Below are 17,252 nucleotides of genomic sequence, written 5' to 3' on the forward strand. Positions count from 1 at the left end.
TTTGATCTTAAATAACTGTTTTCAAACCAACTTTTAGAAAATCCTGTATGATAAACAGGTAAGTTGTAATAGTAATAGGGTATTGTGTAATGCTTATTCAATTAAATCTATAATTGAAATTCAGCAATTGTTTTTTCTCCTATTAAGCAAATGAAATATAGCCTGTTTTGTTTAGAAACCTGGTTATCTCTGGGTGGTGTTTTTCAGTTTTTTCAACATGTGTTAGTTTCATAATTGGCAAAGATTCTCTCCTTTGACCAAACTCAAGTCAGGCTCCTCTAAACTCTTTCCAATTAGGTCCTGACTTTTGAGTTTCCATGTTCATCTCTGCATTGTCCAGTTTTAGCATCAATCCTGTCTAGTCAGTTTAGCCAGAACCCTCATCCTCAATATCTGATCAAGTTCTTCATCCACTACCATTCCTTAGGTGATGTCTGATCACCCTGGCTTGCTTTCAGCAAGAATTCAGTCACTTTACCCTGATGTTTCCTCTCAGTAATTTTCCATCCCCTGACTCCCACCCTGCTCCTGGGCTATAAATTCCCACTTTTCCTATTTGGAGTTGAGCCTGATTTCTTTCCCCTACTACAAAACCCCATTGCAGTTGTCCCTATACCTGAACCTGAACAGTGTGCCTTCTCATAAAAAGTCTATTGAATATTTTAACATAATCAGACATTTTTTAAGCCCCAAAAAAACCTTCTAATAGCATCACAGAAAACCACATATAAACCATGATGTTCTTTTGTTTCTACACTCTTTAACAACACAAAGCTGCCTATCCTAAGATGCTTTGGCATTTCCCAGTGTATAGACTGTAGGTTCTTAGAAGATAGGGTTCTTTTACATGTCAAGTGATTCTGATGAGTGTTTACCTTAAAATTCATTGTAATTTCTTCTGAACTACTTCATGGTTTACATTTGATACTTTTCTCTTAGTTAAGTAAATTACAAATTCAACATTTTTTGGCAATTTAAGAGCGAGTCAATGTATCCTAATTTAAGGGGGCCAGTCTAGAACTTGGCACTTTCTGATAACATACACAAATAAATGATGGTGAACTAACCAACAAGCCTATCTTTCCCACGGGACACACAGGGGATTTCATAATCCTCTCACTCTCCAAAAAACTTTTAAACTCTGAGGGAAGAAAAGCGCCATGTTTTATAAGGGCTATTGTGGTTCCATCCATAATAAAAAAGACTGAGATTATTTTCTCTCTCAACATGCCAGATTATCCTGACAGTAATCAGAATAGATAAATGGTATTTAAGCCAACATTAAAAAGAAATACATCTGTCTAAAAATTAAAACAAAAACTGATTTCACTTTGATCAAAATAGGTTACCTTTGATCTCTCCTTAGCAGTTGCTGCTTCCTCAAAATGTACAGTAAGAGCCATAAGCAGCCCCACAAACAGATTGTTTAAGCTAAAAACCTCTGCTGCAATGGACCACTGCCATGTTAGACGAGAAAATGAAAACACCCCCGCAGCAAGGATTCCTCCAGCAGATGAGCCAGAAAGCCTGCAAACACAGATAACATGAAATCTTCTTTCCCAACAAAAAGAACTAACTTTATTTTCCTTTTTGTAAACTGTACCAGCAGAAATTATGACAGTCACCCAGCACTACTCCAACACATTATATGGTTAATACATTACCTCATATAATAATTTCTTTCAACAAATTTTAATTAGGAAGTTCATATGTTAACTTATTAATGAACAAATAAACAAATCTATGGCTAGAATGAGGTTCAGTCTTCAGATGTAACTGCTAGAATTCACGCCAGTTCAGAAAACCTGAAGACATAGCAGCTAGAGAGAGAACAAACCTGTGTCATTTTCTTGCTCTCTCCATGAAGAAGGATGGTCTAGTTAAGACCTAAATGTTTGATTGTAAAAATTAATGAAATGAAAAAATATTTATTCAGGAAAATGCATTCTCACTTCAGGTACAATGTTTGGACCCAGGTACCTTTTATTTTCATCTCTCAGCATATGCCAAAGAATGTCTTGATCACAATATTTGATGATTTCAGTATCTTATACAGTGCAGTTCTTAGTTTGCGAGGGTTTTTTCTTTAGACAAAGTTGAAGTTAAAACTAATTTTTTTCTCTAAAGATGGGAATGTAAATTTCAATAACACCAGAAGAATCAGATGCTACACTTAAAAACAAATTTCTCACCCACAAATGCCAACAAAACCCATACCATTCAAAACAATCAGGAATCTGGATCTCAGTTCAGAGATTTGATTTGAGACTGGTAGTGTGGTTGAATTTACTAATGCATATCAAACCAAAACAAGTTTCTATTTCCTTATAAATCTAAAACTATGAAAATGAAAGTGATTATGAAATGCCTATTTCTAATAGTGTTAGAAAATTCAGCAAGCATTACTGCGTCTAACAATTACCATATTCTATAGCTCCAAATCATCAATTTTCAACTATATTCTTTTGTATAAAAAGTTACAGAGTAGTTCTATGGCTTTTAGTCAATCATTATTTTTAAATGATTACATAAAAATCCCAATATCAGTAAACCTCTTTCTTCTTTGAGTTTCTGTTTGCAATTTATTTCTGTTTTCTTTCTCTTATAAAAATCAGCAGTTTCCCATTTCTTTCAGTTTCCCAGTCTTCCAGTGATCCTGATTCAACATATTATTTCTTCCTTCCAAATTACTTTCCTGTGTACTCATTCCTTTCTATTTGTATTTTTACTGCCTTACACTTAATTAAGAATTCCCTAATTTGTCTTCTGGTTTTCAATCTATTCTGCAATAATAACATCATATCAAGTTTCCTAAAACATATTCTTTATGACTACCCAGCCCAAAAACTTAAGGACTCTCCACTGCTTGAGGGATAAGTTCTAAATGAGACTGCCTGGAATCCAGGCTTCCAATAAACTAGCTCCCACTCACTCACTAATGATCAACATTATTCTCTCCACCCATTAGTCAGGCTCATCAAAACTTCCTAATAAGACATGCCTATGCCTAGTACTATACTTTTGCTCATTCTGTACCCCTGAATCTAATGTCCTCCCTGCTCCTTTCTATTTATTTAAATCCTACTTCTTTCTCAAATGTTTCTTCAATTCCTAGGTTTCAGCCCATTCTGCACATCTATAGTATTTGTCTGTAACAATTACTTTAACACTGGTTTTGAAATGTGAATTGGAGTTAAATTTCATTTATGTTGGAAGTATCTAGCCCCAAACACACAAAGGAAACTTAGTGAACAAGAGAACAAGTTAAAGTATTTCTAACATTTTTAAAGGAACTTCTATGTTTCATATGTCAATATTATTTGGGAAAGTCAGCATAAGATACAAGATTCCTTCCTCAACTTAAAACCGAAATTAGCATCCTTGGAGAAATGGCTGATACTAGAGCTGGAGTAGCTCTAGCACAAAATTAGTCTGAAACATCTTGTGCCGGAAAGTCAAGAAGTGCTCAAAGAATGATGGGGGCATGACAGAAGGACACAGGAGCTGGCTTAAAGAGGCTCCCACTGGCCAAATCTGGGATAATGTAAGCATCAAAAATAATTATAGTAATTGCTTATAAATCACTTAATACCTAAGAATCTATGAATTTAGTGATGTAAATAACAAAGTGAGAAGGACATCATTGGCCTTTCTGTAGAAAGCCAACTAATAATTATAGAACAAATGATGGAATTAGAAACCACCATTTGGCAGCCATCTTAATAATAATCAATAAATACCAAAACTAGTGGGTAAAAATTTTAGAGTAGCAGAATATGTACAGTCTCAAGGTACCGCCCTATAAATAGATGAATTACCAAGGGAAAAATGGTAACTTTACAGTGGTGAAAACTGTCAGACACAATCTTAACCACGTGACCAAAATTAACAGCATTAGTAATAGGACAAACATCATATGCTTCCCAATCTATTCCAGTGAAAAGAATACAGCATCATTTCTACAGCATTCCTGCAGAAATGTGTTACCTGAAGCGAAGCGGAATAAAATCCTGATATAAATGAATCCTCAGGAAGAAAACTCAACATTCACTAATCTACAATGACTTTTAACACATATTCTTACACTCAGAAAGGCATCCTAGGCTGGGCGCAGTGGCTCACGCCTGTAATCCCAGCACTCTGGGAGGCCAAGGCAGGCGGATCACGAGGGCAGGAGATCAAGACATCGAGACCATCCTGGCTAACATGGTGAAACCCTGTCTCTACTAAAAATACAAAAAAATTAGCCGGGCGTGGTGGCGGGCACCTGTAGTCCCACCTACTTGGGAGGCTGAGGTGGGATTAGAATTATGAACTACATTAACTGTCTTTTCAAATATTTCATAAGGTTTTAAAAACTGAAGAATATAAGGTAAAAATTTTGACTTTAATGATGACATTTATCTAGTTACCTTAGATTGTTACACAAAGTTAGGTACATGAGTATTTTACTGAAGACTAATCCCATATCAGCAAGGTCTATAATCTGAATTCTCTCTCTCCGTCTCTCCACTAAGGTCAAGATGGTTTTGCAATAAATAATCCATGTACTCTTTCACCTGATTTTCCTTGGCATTAGAGAAATAATTTGTGAGACCGCTGAGTCGAATAGTAGAAGACAAGGTAACTGATTATGAAATCAGTAATGGGAATCAAATCTAAAATCTCAACCTTTTTAGCATCGGATAAACTTGCTCGGAAATCAAACTAAGTCTACAGGAATTTGCCTTGTAGTCCTAATGTATGGCACACAAAAGCGTAGTGGATCTTTCAATTTGTTTGTTTCCCAACAGCAGCATATGAGGGTCTGATGTTTCCACATCCTAGTGGGCACTTACTATCTAGTTTAAATCTAGCCACCCTAGTCAGTGTGAAGTGGCATCTCACTGAAGTTTGGATTTGCATTTTCCTAATGGCTAATGCGGCTGAGCATCTTTTTCTGTGTTATTGGCCATTTGTGTATCTCCCGTAAAGAAATGTCTATTCAGATCCTTTGCTCATTGCTTAAATTGGATTGTCTTTTTATTATTGAATTGTAGAGTCCTTCTCAACTTCCTTTTACTATGTTTCTTTTCAGCTAACCACAGCCAGAGTCACCTGCTTGCAACCAAGAACCCTGACTGAAACACACTATCTTATCTCTTTAGTATACTTCCCATTATTTTTTCAAGGAAAAGTGTGAAGAAATTCTGAAAATAAAATGCTCCTGTTCTCCTAGTCTTGTGCAAAACAGAAGACAGGAAGCATGCCTCTAAGAGCAGAAAGTCATGTGTACATCCATATATAGGATATATAGAAAGTGAAATGTTTTGGAGGACCCAGTATTCATGTTTTCGTACAATAATCTATATGGGGTAAGCCTGTATGAATTTCTTTGATTTCAATAGTATTTTATAAGTTAAACTCTGAATGCTCCTTAAAATGCACATATTTCAACACACTGCCTTTAAATGTTTACTTTATGACAGTTAATATGTAGGCTATTTACTGCTTATTTAAATGTTGACCAAATTATCTACTGCATCTGACTAATCATCATCTCTTTTCATTTTGGAAGAAAAATTATCCAAATAATTTGTAAGACCCAATGACTTTGGATTTTTCCAAAGAGGACGATAGACAATTTAGACAATAGATTCTAACATTCTCTAAAAAACTTGAGATGCTTGAACTACCATTTTGTATGGGTTTATGTTGTATTTAGTCCAAGTAACACATACATGTTTAATTGATTCTGTTTCCAAAGATAGGTTCAGCTAAGTCTTCCAAATCAGGAGTTTTTTTGTTTGTTTTTGTTTTTCCTTCACACCTTATCCAGTTATGCAGCAACGAAAACAGACTGAAGATCATGAGCCAGTTTATCAGAGCTATATATATAATAAGATTCCTCTGTTAATACAAAAAAAATTTTTAATTTTACTTTATGCTAAGACTCAGAATCAATCAACTGTTACTTGCCATGTAACATATACAAACTAGTAGATTAAGAGGTTGAAATAACTTGAAACATCTGTTATGGAAAAATTCCACAGCTCAAGAGGGATACAATAAGGCTTTGTAGGTAGCAATTAATGCTCAGCTGAGTTTGAAGACTACAGCGACTGTGGAGATGGAGCAGCAGCGTCAGTACACATGGCTATGGATAGGTCTGCAGGAGTCTGAGCCAGGCTTTATTACGATAATAAAATAAAATATTATTTTATCCTAGAGAAGCTGGATGGAGCCATCCTTTGGGGCTTTACTAGGTCAGAGGGACAGAAGGGCAAAAGGACAGGACAAGAAGGAGAGTTAAAGTAATGAATCATGGGGCCTAGACTGAATAGAAAAGGAAGTAAAGAGACAGTGTGAGCCATCAATGAAATGAGTGAAATGAAAGCTAATGTCATACCAGGGAGTAAAAAGTGGGTTGGAGAAGGGAACATCAAATTGTTAGTGGATGGAACAGGCCAGTTACACAAGATTAGACTCTACTGTTGAAAGCAGCCAATGATGGAATACAGTTTTAGAAAGCTATTCTCAAAATACTAAGATTTTCAATAAACTAAGTATTTGTCCTGAAAGTCTGCCAGTGGTTGGTACATGTGCACTAGTAAGTCTGCAGGCTGAGAGCAACGTAGAAATAATGTCTGTGGCCCACTGCCATGGCTTCACAGGCATGCTACTAAGGAGCTGTGACCCCCACGTCAGGACACAGCAAGTCATGTCTGTGATTTGTGCTCACACATCAAAGGATGATGCCAGTAGTGATAAGGATGATGATTTTCTGAAGACTTTGCAAGTCTTCAGTTAATTCACTGATTCTGTAAGAAGATAGTCTCATTATATTGCTCAAGTCATATTTCCTATGCATTATCTGAGCATGCTTCATTTAACCTTAGTGAGACAAAGATAAATGACTACAAAGCAGGTTGGCATCAGGGATGATTTCATGAAGACACAATTCAGGGTAAGGGCTAGGCTCAGTATCAGCCTCACATGTCCACATCTGCAGCCTCTACCTCTCTTCTCACTGTAGCCCTCTATTGAAATTGCTCTTGCTGAGGTCCCCAGTGACAACAGGCTTTCTGGACCTCTCTGCTGTGTTGATCCCTGTTGATGACCACTCCTCTCGACACACTTTACTGAGTTGATGTCTGGGACTGCATATCCCCCTGGTTTTCCTTTTATGGCTCTGGATCTTCCGTGTGTGTGTGTGTGTGTGTGTGTGTGTGTGTGTGTGTGTGTTTTCTGAATGTCTCCTCTTTTTCCATTAATTTCTTTAAAGCTGGTTATTTCCCCAGATTTCATTCTCAGACAACTGCTTTTCTCACTCTACACACTCTGGCTAGCTAGAGTAACTTTATCCACTATCTTGATTTCAACTGCTAACCACAAACTGAAAAAAAAACAGATCTGTTCCCAGCACTGCACTCTCCTGTACTGTTGGACTTAAATATCTCCAACCAACTATGGTACACCCCAATGCCAGTCCAACTCTGGATGCCCCATAGAACCTCAGTGTCAACATGTACAAAACTAATTTCTCATTCTCTTTTCTAAAAACGATTTCCTACTCTTGTATTCTCTGTCTTAGTGACTTTCATTATCTACCTAGTTATTTAAGTTAAGATACCTGGTAGTGATCATCAAAGCTTCTTTTCCCCCTCTCTCTCTCTGTCAAAAATAACACATCCTGCCAATTTCATTTCATAATAATTTTTAAAGCTCATCTAACTTCCATCCATACCACCACCATCCCATGTTAGCTATTATCATCACCTCAGACTCAAACCAATCCAACAACGTGGTAAGCCACCTCCAGGCCTATGCCCGCCACTGCCAACAGAGTAAGAGATTCAAAACATATCTGACCTCACACCTTTCTGACTCCAACCCTTTAATGACCTCTCCTTTAATGAGAAAACATAATATAAGCCCCTCATCATGACATAAAAAAACCTTTCATGATCTGGTCTTTTAACGTAACACATCAAACTTTATGTTTCAGCAACACTAAATGACTTGCAAGTCCCTATACTCAAAAGCTGTTTCTCCACTTCGGGGTTACTTTGCAAATGAGGTTCTCTATACAGGCTGAGGATCCCTATCTGAAATGCCTGGGACCAGAAGTCTTTCAAATTTCGGATTTTTTCAGATTTTGGAGTATCTGAAGAACACGTATCAGTGAAACATTTCTAATCAGAAAATCTGAAATCCAATATGCTCCAATGAGCACTTCCTTTGGGCATCATGTCAGTATTCAAAAAGTTTCAGATTTTGGAACATCCTGGATTTCGGATTTTTTGATTAGGGATGCTTAACTTGTATGTGGAACACTGTTTTGCCTTCACTTCGCTAACTCCCATGTAACTATTTACAACTCAGTATAAGCATCGTCTTTGGCAAGTATTCCCTGAAACATTTTCTCTAAGACTAGGATACCTGCCCCTTCTCTAGGTTCTCATCCAATTAAACGCAATAAATAGTTATGAAATAGATTTTTCTGTATTAAAAAAATGACTCTGAGGAATATAAATTTTTAACTGTAACCTAATCAAAACACTATAAAGAAATCAGATTTGAATAACTTAAAATCCTCTATATAATATATTACAAAGTCAAAAAATTATTTTTGGACTATTGATAATATTGGATAATCTGTCAGCATATTGATATACTTTTTAATTAAAAATATATCTCAATATATATGTGTGTGTGTATATATATATGCACACACTCACATATATGTGTGTCCCTAGAAAAACTATTTGATTTTTTGAAAAACTGTTTCCCATATATATATTATTTTAGACATACTTTATTTGTAGTTTTTAATGCTCTCCAAGTAGCAATGGTTTCTAATGAACTCAGTGTAACTCCAAACATTTTCAAATAATGTTGGATAAAATTACTTACGCCATTATTTGGAAAGAAATATTTTAAGACAAAAGATGTTTCGGTCTTGGGGTAAATTTTAAGAGTCATGTCCTTTATTATTATATAAACGATGTCTTGGTAACAAATGCTATTAAGGGAAAAGTTAAAGAATTCATTTTAAACTTGTTACATTGATTCTTGTTTTCTTAAATAAAATGATGTTTGTATGGACAGATTTTCCAGAAACTAAGGAATACTATTTTATCATGCTGTACTTTAATTCAAGTGTTTAAATATTCGTTTGGCAAGGGTATAGAAGTAATAATTTATTTTTAAAAACTTTCTATTTTCATATTACTTTCTTCCTTGTCTATAAAATAAATATTTCAAAGAGAATAATAAAATATAGACTGGGCGTGGTGGCTCATCCCTGTAATCCCAGCACTTTGCAAGGCCAAGGCAGAGAATCGCTTGTGCTTGGGGGTTCATAACCAGCCTGGGCAACATACTGAGATTTCATCTCTACTAAAAAATTTTAAAAAATAAAAATTAGCTGGGCATGGTGGCACATGCCTGTAGTCCCAGCTATGTGGGAGGCTGAAGCGGGAGGATGGCTTGAGCCCAGGAGGTTGAAGCTGCAGTGAGCTATCATAGCACCACTGTACTCTGGCCTGGGTGACAGGCCTGACTCCAAAAAATAAAATAAGATAAAATATAGGTTCACAGTTACTCATATTGCCTTTCACACACTGATTTGTAGAGACAGTTCCTCAATTTTCTCAAACTTTTGTGAAATTTCAAACAAAACACATCAAATTTCCCATTTTATATTTTATTGAGCCAAACAACAATGAACCATCCAAATCAGTAAGGCACTACATATTGGAGCTAGGAAAAAAAAGTTAAATGTGCAGAAGGCTTTCTTACCTGTGCAGAAATTCAAATGAGGTTGTGATGCTACAAAAATCATAACAAATATATCTGAAGGCATATCTAGTCTCACACTTGCTAAGAGAGATTACTGAGAAGCACTTTTATCATCTGTTTATTACGAGTTTAAAAGAAAGTCATTTTCCTATGAATTTACAGAATTCCTAGAGCTTCTAATTAATCCACTATCCTTTTGGATCGCTGGGGCCTTTATTATCTTATGATCGTGGCCAATCATCATCCCTGTCAATGAAGGGAACCTGTGAGTGAGTGATCAGACAAGTTAGTTGCAATCTCTTTTTGGGAATAACTCTAATCAGGAGACATACTCTATAAAAAAATTTTCCCCTGGAAAGGCTACAACATATATTTAAAATTTTTTTGGCAGAGGTAAATTATATAAGTAGAGTAAAACATTATTCATAAATCTTTTGCATACAATACTATTAAATGAATTGGTAGTCCAAATTTCTGACTTAAGTAATCTATTAAAAATAAATGGAAGGAATGTCCAATCTGACATTATTTAAATAGGAGATTTAAATGAAATTGTTAATCTGAGCTCACAAAATAAGCTATCTTGTGTAATCCATAAAGTCTAAAGTGTAGATGAACTATAAATAAAACTACACCCAAAATAAGACAGACAAACAATTGTCATCTACCCATAGAGTAAGTCTGATGATTTTTTTCAAATAAAAATGACATAATCAAAAACATGATTGTGTTTTAACTTGGCAATCCAGGATACCTATTTTCAATTTCCATTTTATTCTTTTGAACAAATATGCTTATTATTTTTAAAGAGTAACTAAGGAGTTAATAACATGCTAAAGTAGAATCTTAAAATTAGCCCATTAAAGTGAAAAGACATTTTTTTCCACTGAAATTGATTATTAATTCAACCAAAGTAAAAGCAAAAGAGAAATTCAAATGAGGTTGTGAATAAATGAGAACTCTTTTCACCAGAACTCACAGATACATACATGACTAATAGTTTAAACTCTTTTCTATTTTAACTTAAGAACACTTTATGATGAATTAGATATGAGAAAACATGTTTTCCATTCTCAATCTAATTCTCACAGAGCCCCAATAGAGCAAGGTCAAATGAGGGATCCCTTCAAATGAAATACATATTTTTATCATCTAACCTGACTTATAGAAAGATAAAAATCATATTAGGTCATATGAGGAAAAGATCACAATCTTCAAACACTACCACTATGACAATTTTAATAACACAACCCTTGTATTATAACAGATACTTACCTGTCAATATCAATAATCAAAATCAATTTTTTACACTGTTAGAGAAGTAAACTTAATTCTAAGATCTCATAATAATGGGGGAAAGCACTGATATAGATTATTCAAAATATCAAATCCAAAAGTCACTGAAGTACATTTTGTTTTATATAAATAATTTTATACTTCATATAAAAAATATGCTTTACAGTATATTTGAAGTAGATAAATCTTCCTGATTGCTTTTTACTTAGGTTAACAATAAAACCACGTAGTTTATATTCCAGGAGAGCACAGTGTTTAGTCAACAAAAAAAGACACACCAAGAGTATGATAGATAGTATGGGTAGGGCAGTCAAGTGTTTAAAATCTCACCCAGATCATGCAAATGACAGAAATTCTCCACTGGAGTAAGGATGATGTGATGCTATTAAGCATCAAATGTAAGCATCAGAATTCTCTGCTTAAAACACAACTGTCTTCTTTTTTTGGTCCACAAAATTCATGAGACCTAGATAAAATTCCTAAGAAATGTACTGATTGTGTAGCAGTTTTCTCACTGATGGAATACTATTCATCTGTTGACACAATGGATAAATCACGAGGTTACAATTTACACCATTGACATAAGTTTGCTATTGATAAGGTATATTTTTCTTTCCGCTACACAGTATTTGATTTTCATGTGTAGTCACATGTTTGTATAACCCTTAATCAAAAGGCAAATAACAGAAACCTGAAATTCTTTCCGAACACACATTTGACATGCCTCATAAAATTCATGAATGTATTTGTCTTCAGTGTTACTTGTATGCAAAGAACCCAACACGGAAGGTACACTGCACTACGTCTATACTGAGTGTACTGAGAATTCCTACTTGAAATGGAATTTGACTGGGCAGGCCACAGTGCAGCATCTGAACGTTATTGTTTAATAAATTACTATTAGTATCAATTCACAGTGACAACTAAAATAGTGCAGCTGACTACAGGGAAGAAGTATGGTAAAGGAGGATAAAAATGAACGGCAAATCTACCACCCTTATCCTTCCACGTTCTTATCTTTCTGGGTCCGGTTCACGAAAATGATATAGAAGTTCCCTTTAGGCTCACTCACATAATCAACACCATGTATTTCTCTCTCCAGTCTACCTGGAGAATGGTCAAACTAGGGAGCTAAGTTACTGAAAATCTAAGTCCTGCTAAGCCTCCTTCTTTTGGTGGCAGCTCACTCAACAGTCTTTCGACAAATATGTTCTGGGTATCTAATATGTGCTAGGTGCTCTGTGGGAAAATTATAATGAGGCCACTGAGAGAGCAGAATATAAATCTTCTCATTGTCAAGTTTACACCTAAGAACATAAATCAATAATTTAGGACATGATATAAAAGGTACATCTGAGAAGTCATCACCACTGAACCTAAAAAAATTTAAAATATTTCTATCTTTAATGAATTTGCAAATAAGTCCTTTCTTCCACATTTTAGAAAAATTTACTGTCATTCCAGATAAAATCTTACTAAGGTTAGTTCTACTTCATGAGGTTTGATCAAAAGGAGAACTGTTTTACTCAGAATTTTCAGCTATATAAATATTCACTACCAGTACTCTAAAAGGAAAAGTATAAAGTATTATTCCTGATTCAAAACCACTACATAAAATTAGAGTAAAAAATTTAAAGTCTTCAAAAAGGAAAAAAGCACAACTAAAATGCAGGGAGTAAGGTTAGGAATAGCTCCCATAAATCAAATGTAATCACACAATTTCCATTAGAATTAAGAGTTGTGCATTAGCTATTAAATGATAAAGCTATTCAAAGTTTAAAACAACTCATTTTATTATACTCCATCAACGTATTCCTGAATATGTGGAAGAAAACACTGAACTAGGCTTTATAGGAACAACCGCAATTTACTTCACGTTTTACTAAGTTTTCACAGTATGCCAGGTAACTTGCACAACAGTACAGCCTGGTTTAAAATAACTCCCCAATTACAGACTTTAGTCTATTTTGTTTAAAATGTATAAAAACATATAAAACCTCAAGATTAGTTTGTTACTCAATCTTCAAAATGTATTTTGCATTCAGTAACAAGACTGAAATTGGTTAAAAGGATATTGCATCAGAGTATTCTCAAAGGCACCGGCCAAGGCATATCATCACGCTAAGTCCTTTTTAACTGAAAACTTAGAAGATGCTGTGTAATTCTTACAATGTTAAGATACAAAAAGTATAGGAAGTCAATGTAAAACATCCAAATAACTAAAGTCAACAGAATGAGGGTATTAAACTACTTTCATCAGCAATACTAACCAACTTAATAAACAAGAGATTTAATATTAAGTAGTCTTACGCAAAGTTATGAAGTATATCTTAATATCTCAATTCATTGACTATTTTCTATTTTTATGGCTTTGAAAAGCACCAAATCTATATGAGTTATGAGCTATAATGTTATTTGTAATTTAAAGAAATATGTGCGTTTATTATTACAACCATAATAACTGATGACTAGTTCCAGTGGCAAAATCTCGGCAGGAAACAGATTTAGCAATTTAAATGTTTTATAAGTTTTTGTAATTGAGGAAACTTTTCATAATCTGACATTTGTTAAAACCACTTATTAGAAATTATGCAGCACAGTAGCTGTGGAAATATGAGCTAGCTTCACAATTATAAAGTCAGCCTATGTAGCCCTTTCCTATTGTATATAGTGGCATAAACCCCACGGCGGCCTATCAGCTAACTGGCAGGCAGGGGGCTGCTCTATTCAAAGTGAGAGATACAAGCTGCAGGGCAAAAACCTGGCAGCTCCCATCTGACCCCACAATCCCCTACTGGTGACAGCTCCAAGCTCCATGGCAAATTAGGCCTTCTCATATTACAATTGGAGAAGACAGATTCCATTAGCAGTATCTGAAATTGAGTGGAGAGCTGCACTGTTATCAGACTTGACTCATAAGCACTGCTATTAATCAGAGCTATGATAGCATTTATATATTTCAAGCTATCTGCTGCCGCTGTGATATTCTGCTACAAAGGGTTGATGGGACTTAGGAAAGTGAACAATAGAGCTTTCTGGGAAAAGCAGAGTAAATCAAGAAAGTCTATGACTTCCGCACATTCTGAAGGGATTGTGGTTTACATAAATTTTCTCCCAATTGGAGATTGAGCTCTTCCTCATCTTACACATGGGATTTAGTTGTCACTCAATGGTAACAGCTGTGAAAAGGTGAAGCGGCCCACCGCTCAGAATATTGCCTTCGCTTTTAAAGCAATTAACCCATGAACAGGAGGATACCTGGTGATATCAAAGGGATTAGGCCAGGCAGTGCATTATTAACATTTCCTTGAACTAATTCTAACTCTGACTAGCTGTCAGAAAAGACTCTACAGTCTTAAAAAAGAGTTTTTGCCTTGCTTTTTTTCCCTTCAAAATGAAGCGCTGCTATTTGAGCCTAATATGTCCCTCTACTTATAAGAAAATGCAAATGAACCAAGCTCTTAATATTCTTAAGCAGTCTAAGTCAATGCAATTTTAATACAAGTACGAGAGAAATATATGATCAATTAACCAGGGATCAAGACAGATATTCTCCTGAATGGAAATTAACTCTCTAGTACTTTCCATTCTTCTTCAACTACAAAAACTTGGTGACTATTTGTTACTTATGCATAGTTACTTGTGAAATTAGGAAGAGCTTCACATTATTCTCTATGGCAATAATCTAAAATACTCTTTGAGCTGGAAAATCCAAATGTCCCTTAAGCAGGAGATTCTGCATTCTCTAAGGTATGGCATTTTAATTTTCTATTGTTTATTGAATGGAATCTTAGCTGAAGCTAAAAGAATAGCAGACCCAGTGCTCAGAATCAAGTCTTCGCCTTCTAAAATTTAATCGAATTTTTAGAAGCAACATAATGTTTAAAAATATATAAGGTATACAATTACAAAATCCATGAGTTAAATACTGGCACAAAACAATCTGCCAGAAGATATTTAAGGATTACTGAAAATGATTGTACATTCTTTGTAGTAAGCAAAGTTTCAATATACCTTTAATATTATTAATATTCCTATATTCTAGGTAGTCTACTCGACATTAAGAGATCTGATGTCTTACTGTGCAATATTAATGATGTTAGAAAGCATTTTAATGTAAGTTTCCTGAAACTACACCTTTTAGAAAAAATATTTGAAAAACTGCCTATTTAATGGTGACTTTGTATTACTTTAAAATAAGCACTGAATTTTGATTATAAAAACTAAGAGCTTTACTTTTAATTCACATGAGTGTTCAACAAATATCGTGGAATGAATTCTTCTATAGTTCCATTTGGCTGGTAATACTTTGAAAAGGATAGGCTGACTCTCAGGCCTGTTGAGAATATATCCCCTGCACTGTAACTACCAAAATAAATGACATAACATATACCCTCCTCTGATATCATAAACAATTTAAATCTTCCCTGAGGTAAAGAATTTTTATACAATGCTATCAACATGCTCCCTTCTCTTTTAGTGATACTGGAACATATGAAGGGTTAGAATATAGATGTTTAATGATAGTGACTTCAGTACTCCTTCTTTATTCAGTAAATAAGACCTAGTTTGATATTTCCTAGCAGATAATTTTGAAATTCAAGCATTAAATAATGTTAAATGCTGTTCATGTTAATTATTTATATTACGTATAACTTTAACATTTTATATTAATAGGATTTGTGAATTTCAAATAGAATAGGGCATTTTAAATATTATGCTATTAAATTTAAAAATCATTTACTTTAATAGCCTTAAAAAAGAAAACCCCAGTTCCCAGAAATCACTAACTATATTACAGTCTCAGAAACACAGATGTACACATTAATAAAATGAATACTATTTCATATAAATGAAATGTACTAGATTAAACTCCCCTAACATAATACATGCTTAAAAATACTCTTTAAGGGGACAATACATAAATAAATACATACGGAAACAACTGCCACAAGCTCACTATTTTTAATTCAATAAACTACAGTGACACATAGGGCTTTCAATGTGCTGTTTTACTCACATGCTTTCTACATTAAAGCAAAGCAAATATAAATGAGTTCTTGCCAACCATTAGGAAAGATTGACAAAAAATGCAGTGTTAATGACATCTTACAGCTTTTAAAAGCAAGAGAAAGATGCAAGAAAAGCAAAAATTACATAGTAATTGGAAACAACGAATAAATTGGTCTTTCAATCTAAGTCATGTTTACTGAAAAAAATGGAGCTTTTTACATCAACACATTTAAACAGAAATTTGCTTTTGAAATAAAATCTTTGTTTAAAAGGTACAGAAAGTCTTTATGTCCACCCCAAGAGCTAAATATAGTGAATGCTATGTGAACAATTACCTGAAAAAAACCTAAACCTGTTAAAAGAATTAATTTACTGCACACCAGTCAGCACTAATCCTACATGTACAGTAATGGTCTCTTAAGTGATGGGGGAAAGAAAGAATAAAACTGTTTCCTGGATCAAAACCCTTCAATATTCAACAACAAAATGGAATGATGATTTGGTTTGTAAATGAATAAAGTAGTGAAATGTCTCCTAAACAAATTCTGATAAGGGAGTCAACCTGCAAAGAAGCACATTTACTGTACGCTGGGACAGGAAAAAAGCCATCACTGTAATGGTTGTACAAAAACTGTGTCCTGCTGTTGGGTTTATATTCACAGAAGAAAGGTTTTAAAGGTTAAGTTCAGGTCATACAACAAATGAAATTGTAACAAGCCAGCTGACATTGTATAATGTCTTCTTCCACTCAATCAATAGGCTACTGTTAGTCCTATTACCATAGAGATGGCTTCTCCTTTTTGAAGGGTGTCTATTGTTTGACAAAACAGATTTGCCACTTGAACTAAGTTATTCCCAAAGGACGTGTACCTTGTCAATTATTTGTATTCAAAATAATGAAGTATTTTCATATTAAAATTATGTAAGAGATAATATTGTTAGATCCCTTTTCTGAAGGAAAGCAACTTTTCCAGGGCACATTAAAACCACTCAAATACCTAATTTAGTCATATAAGAGATTGAATTTAAAGCACATGTCAGCAAGTATAAAATATATCATTAGCCATGTATATTAAAAGAAAAGCGTTATAGGCTAGTGTGCTAATCTAAACCCATTATAATCAATCATAATAATTAATAAAAGCTATTTTTAAAGAAAA

At 34.4% G+C, this 17,252-nt stretch overlaps 1 protein-coding gene across 4 annotated transcripts in view; it reads right to left on the reverse strand.

Annotated features, from left to right (window-relative positions):
- TMEM260 (transmembrane protein 260) overlaps positions 1 to 17,252 on the reverse strand; it is a 63,610-nt gene that overhangs the window by 38,557 nt on the left and 7,801 nt on the right. For all 4 annotated transcript variants that reach the window (XR_002523366.2, XM_031668086.1, XM_021941253.2 and 1 more), the window contains exon 4: positions 1,350 to 1,527. Coding sequence is in view for 3 of the 4 variants with exons in the window: in XM_031668086.1 (XP_031523946.1) it covers positions 1,350 to 1,527 (178 nt within the window). In the remaining variant the exon portion in view is untranslated. The remainder of the gene's footprint in view (positions 1 to 1,349; positions 1,528 to 17,252) is intronic.

Source organism: Papio anubis, chromosome 7, assembly GCF_008728515.1.
Source record: "Papio anubis isolate 15944 chromosome 7, Panubis1.0, whole genome shotgun sequence".
NCBI lineage: Eukaryota > Metazoa > Chordata > Mammalia > Primates > Cercopithecidae > Papio > Papio anubis.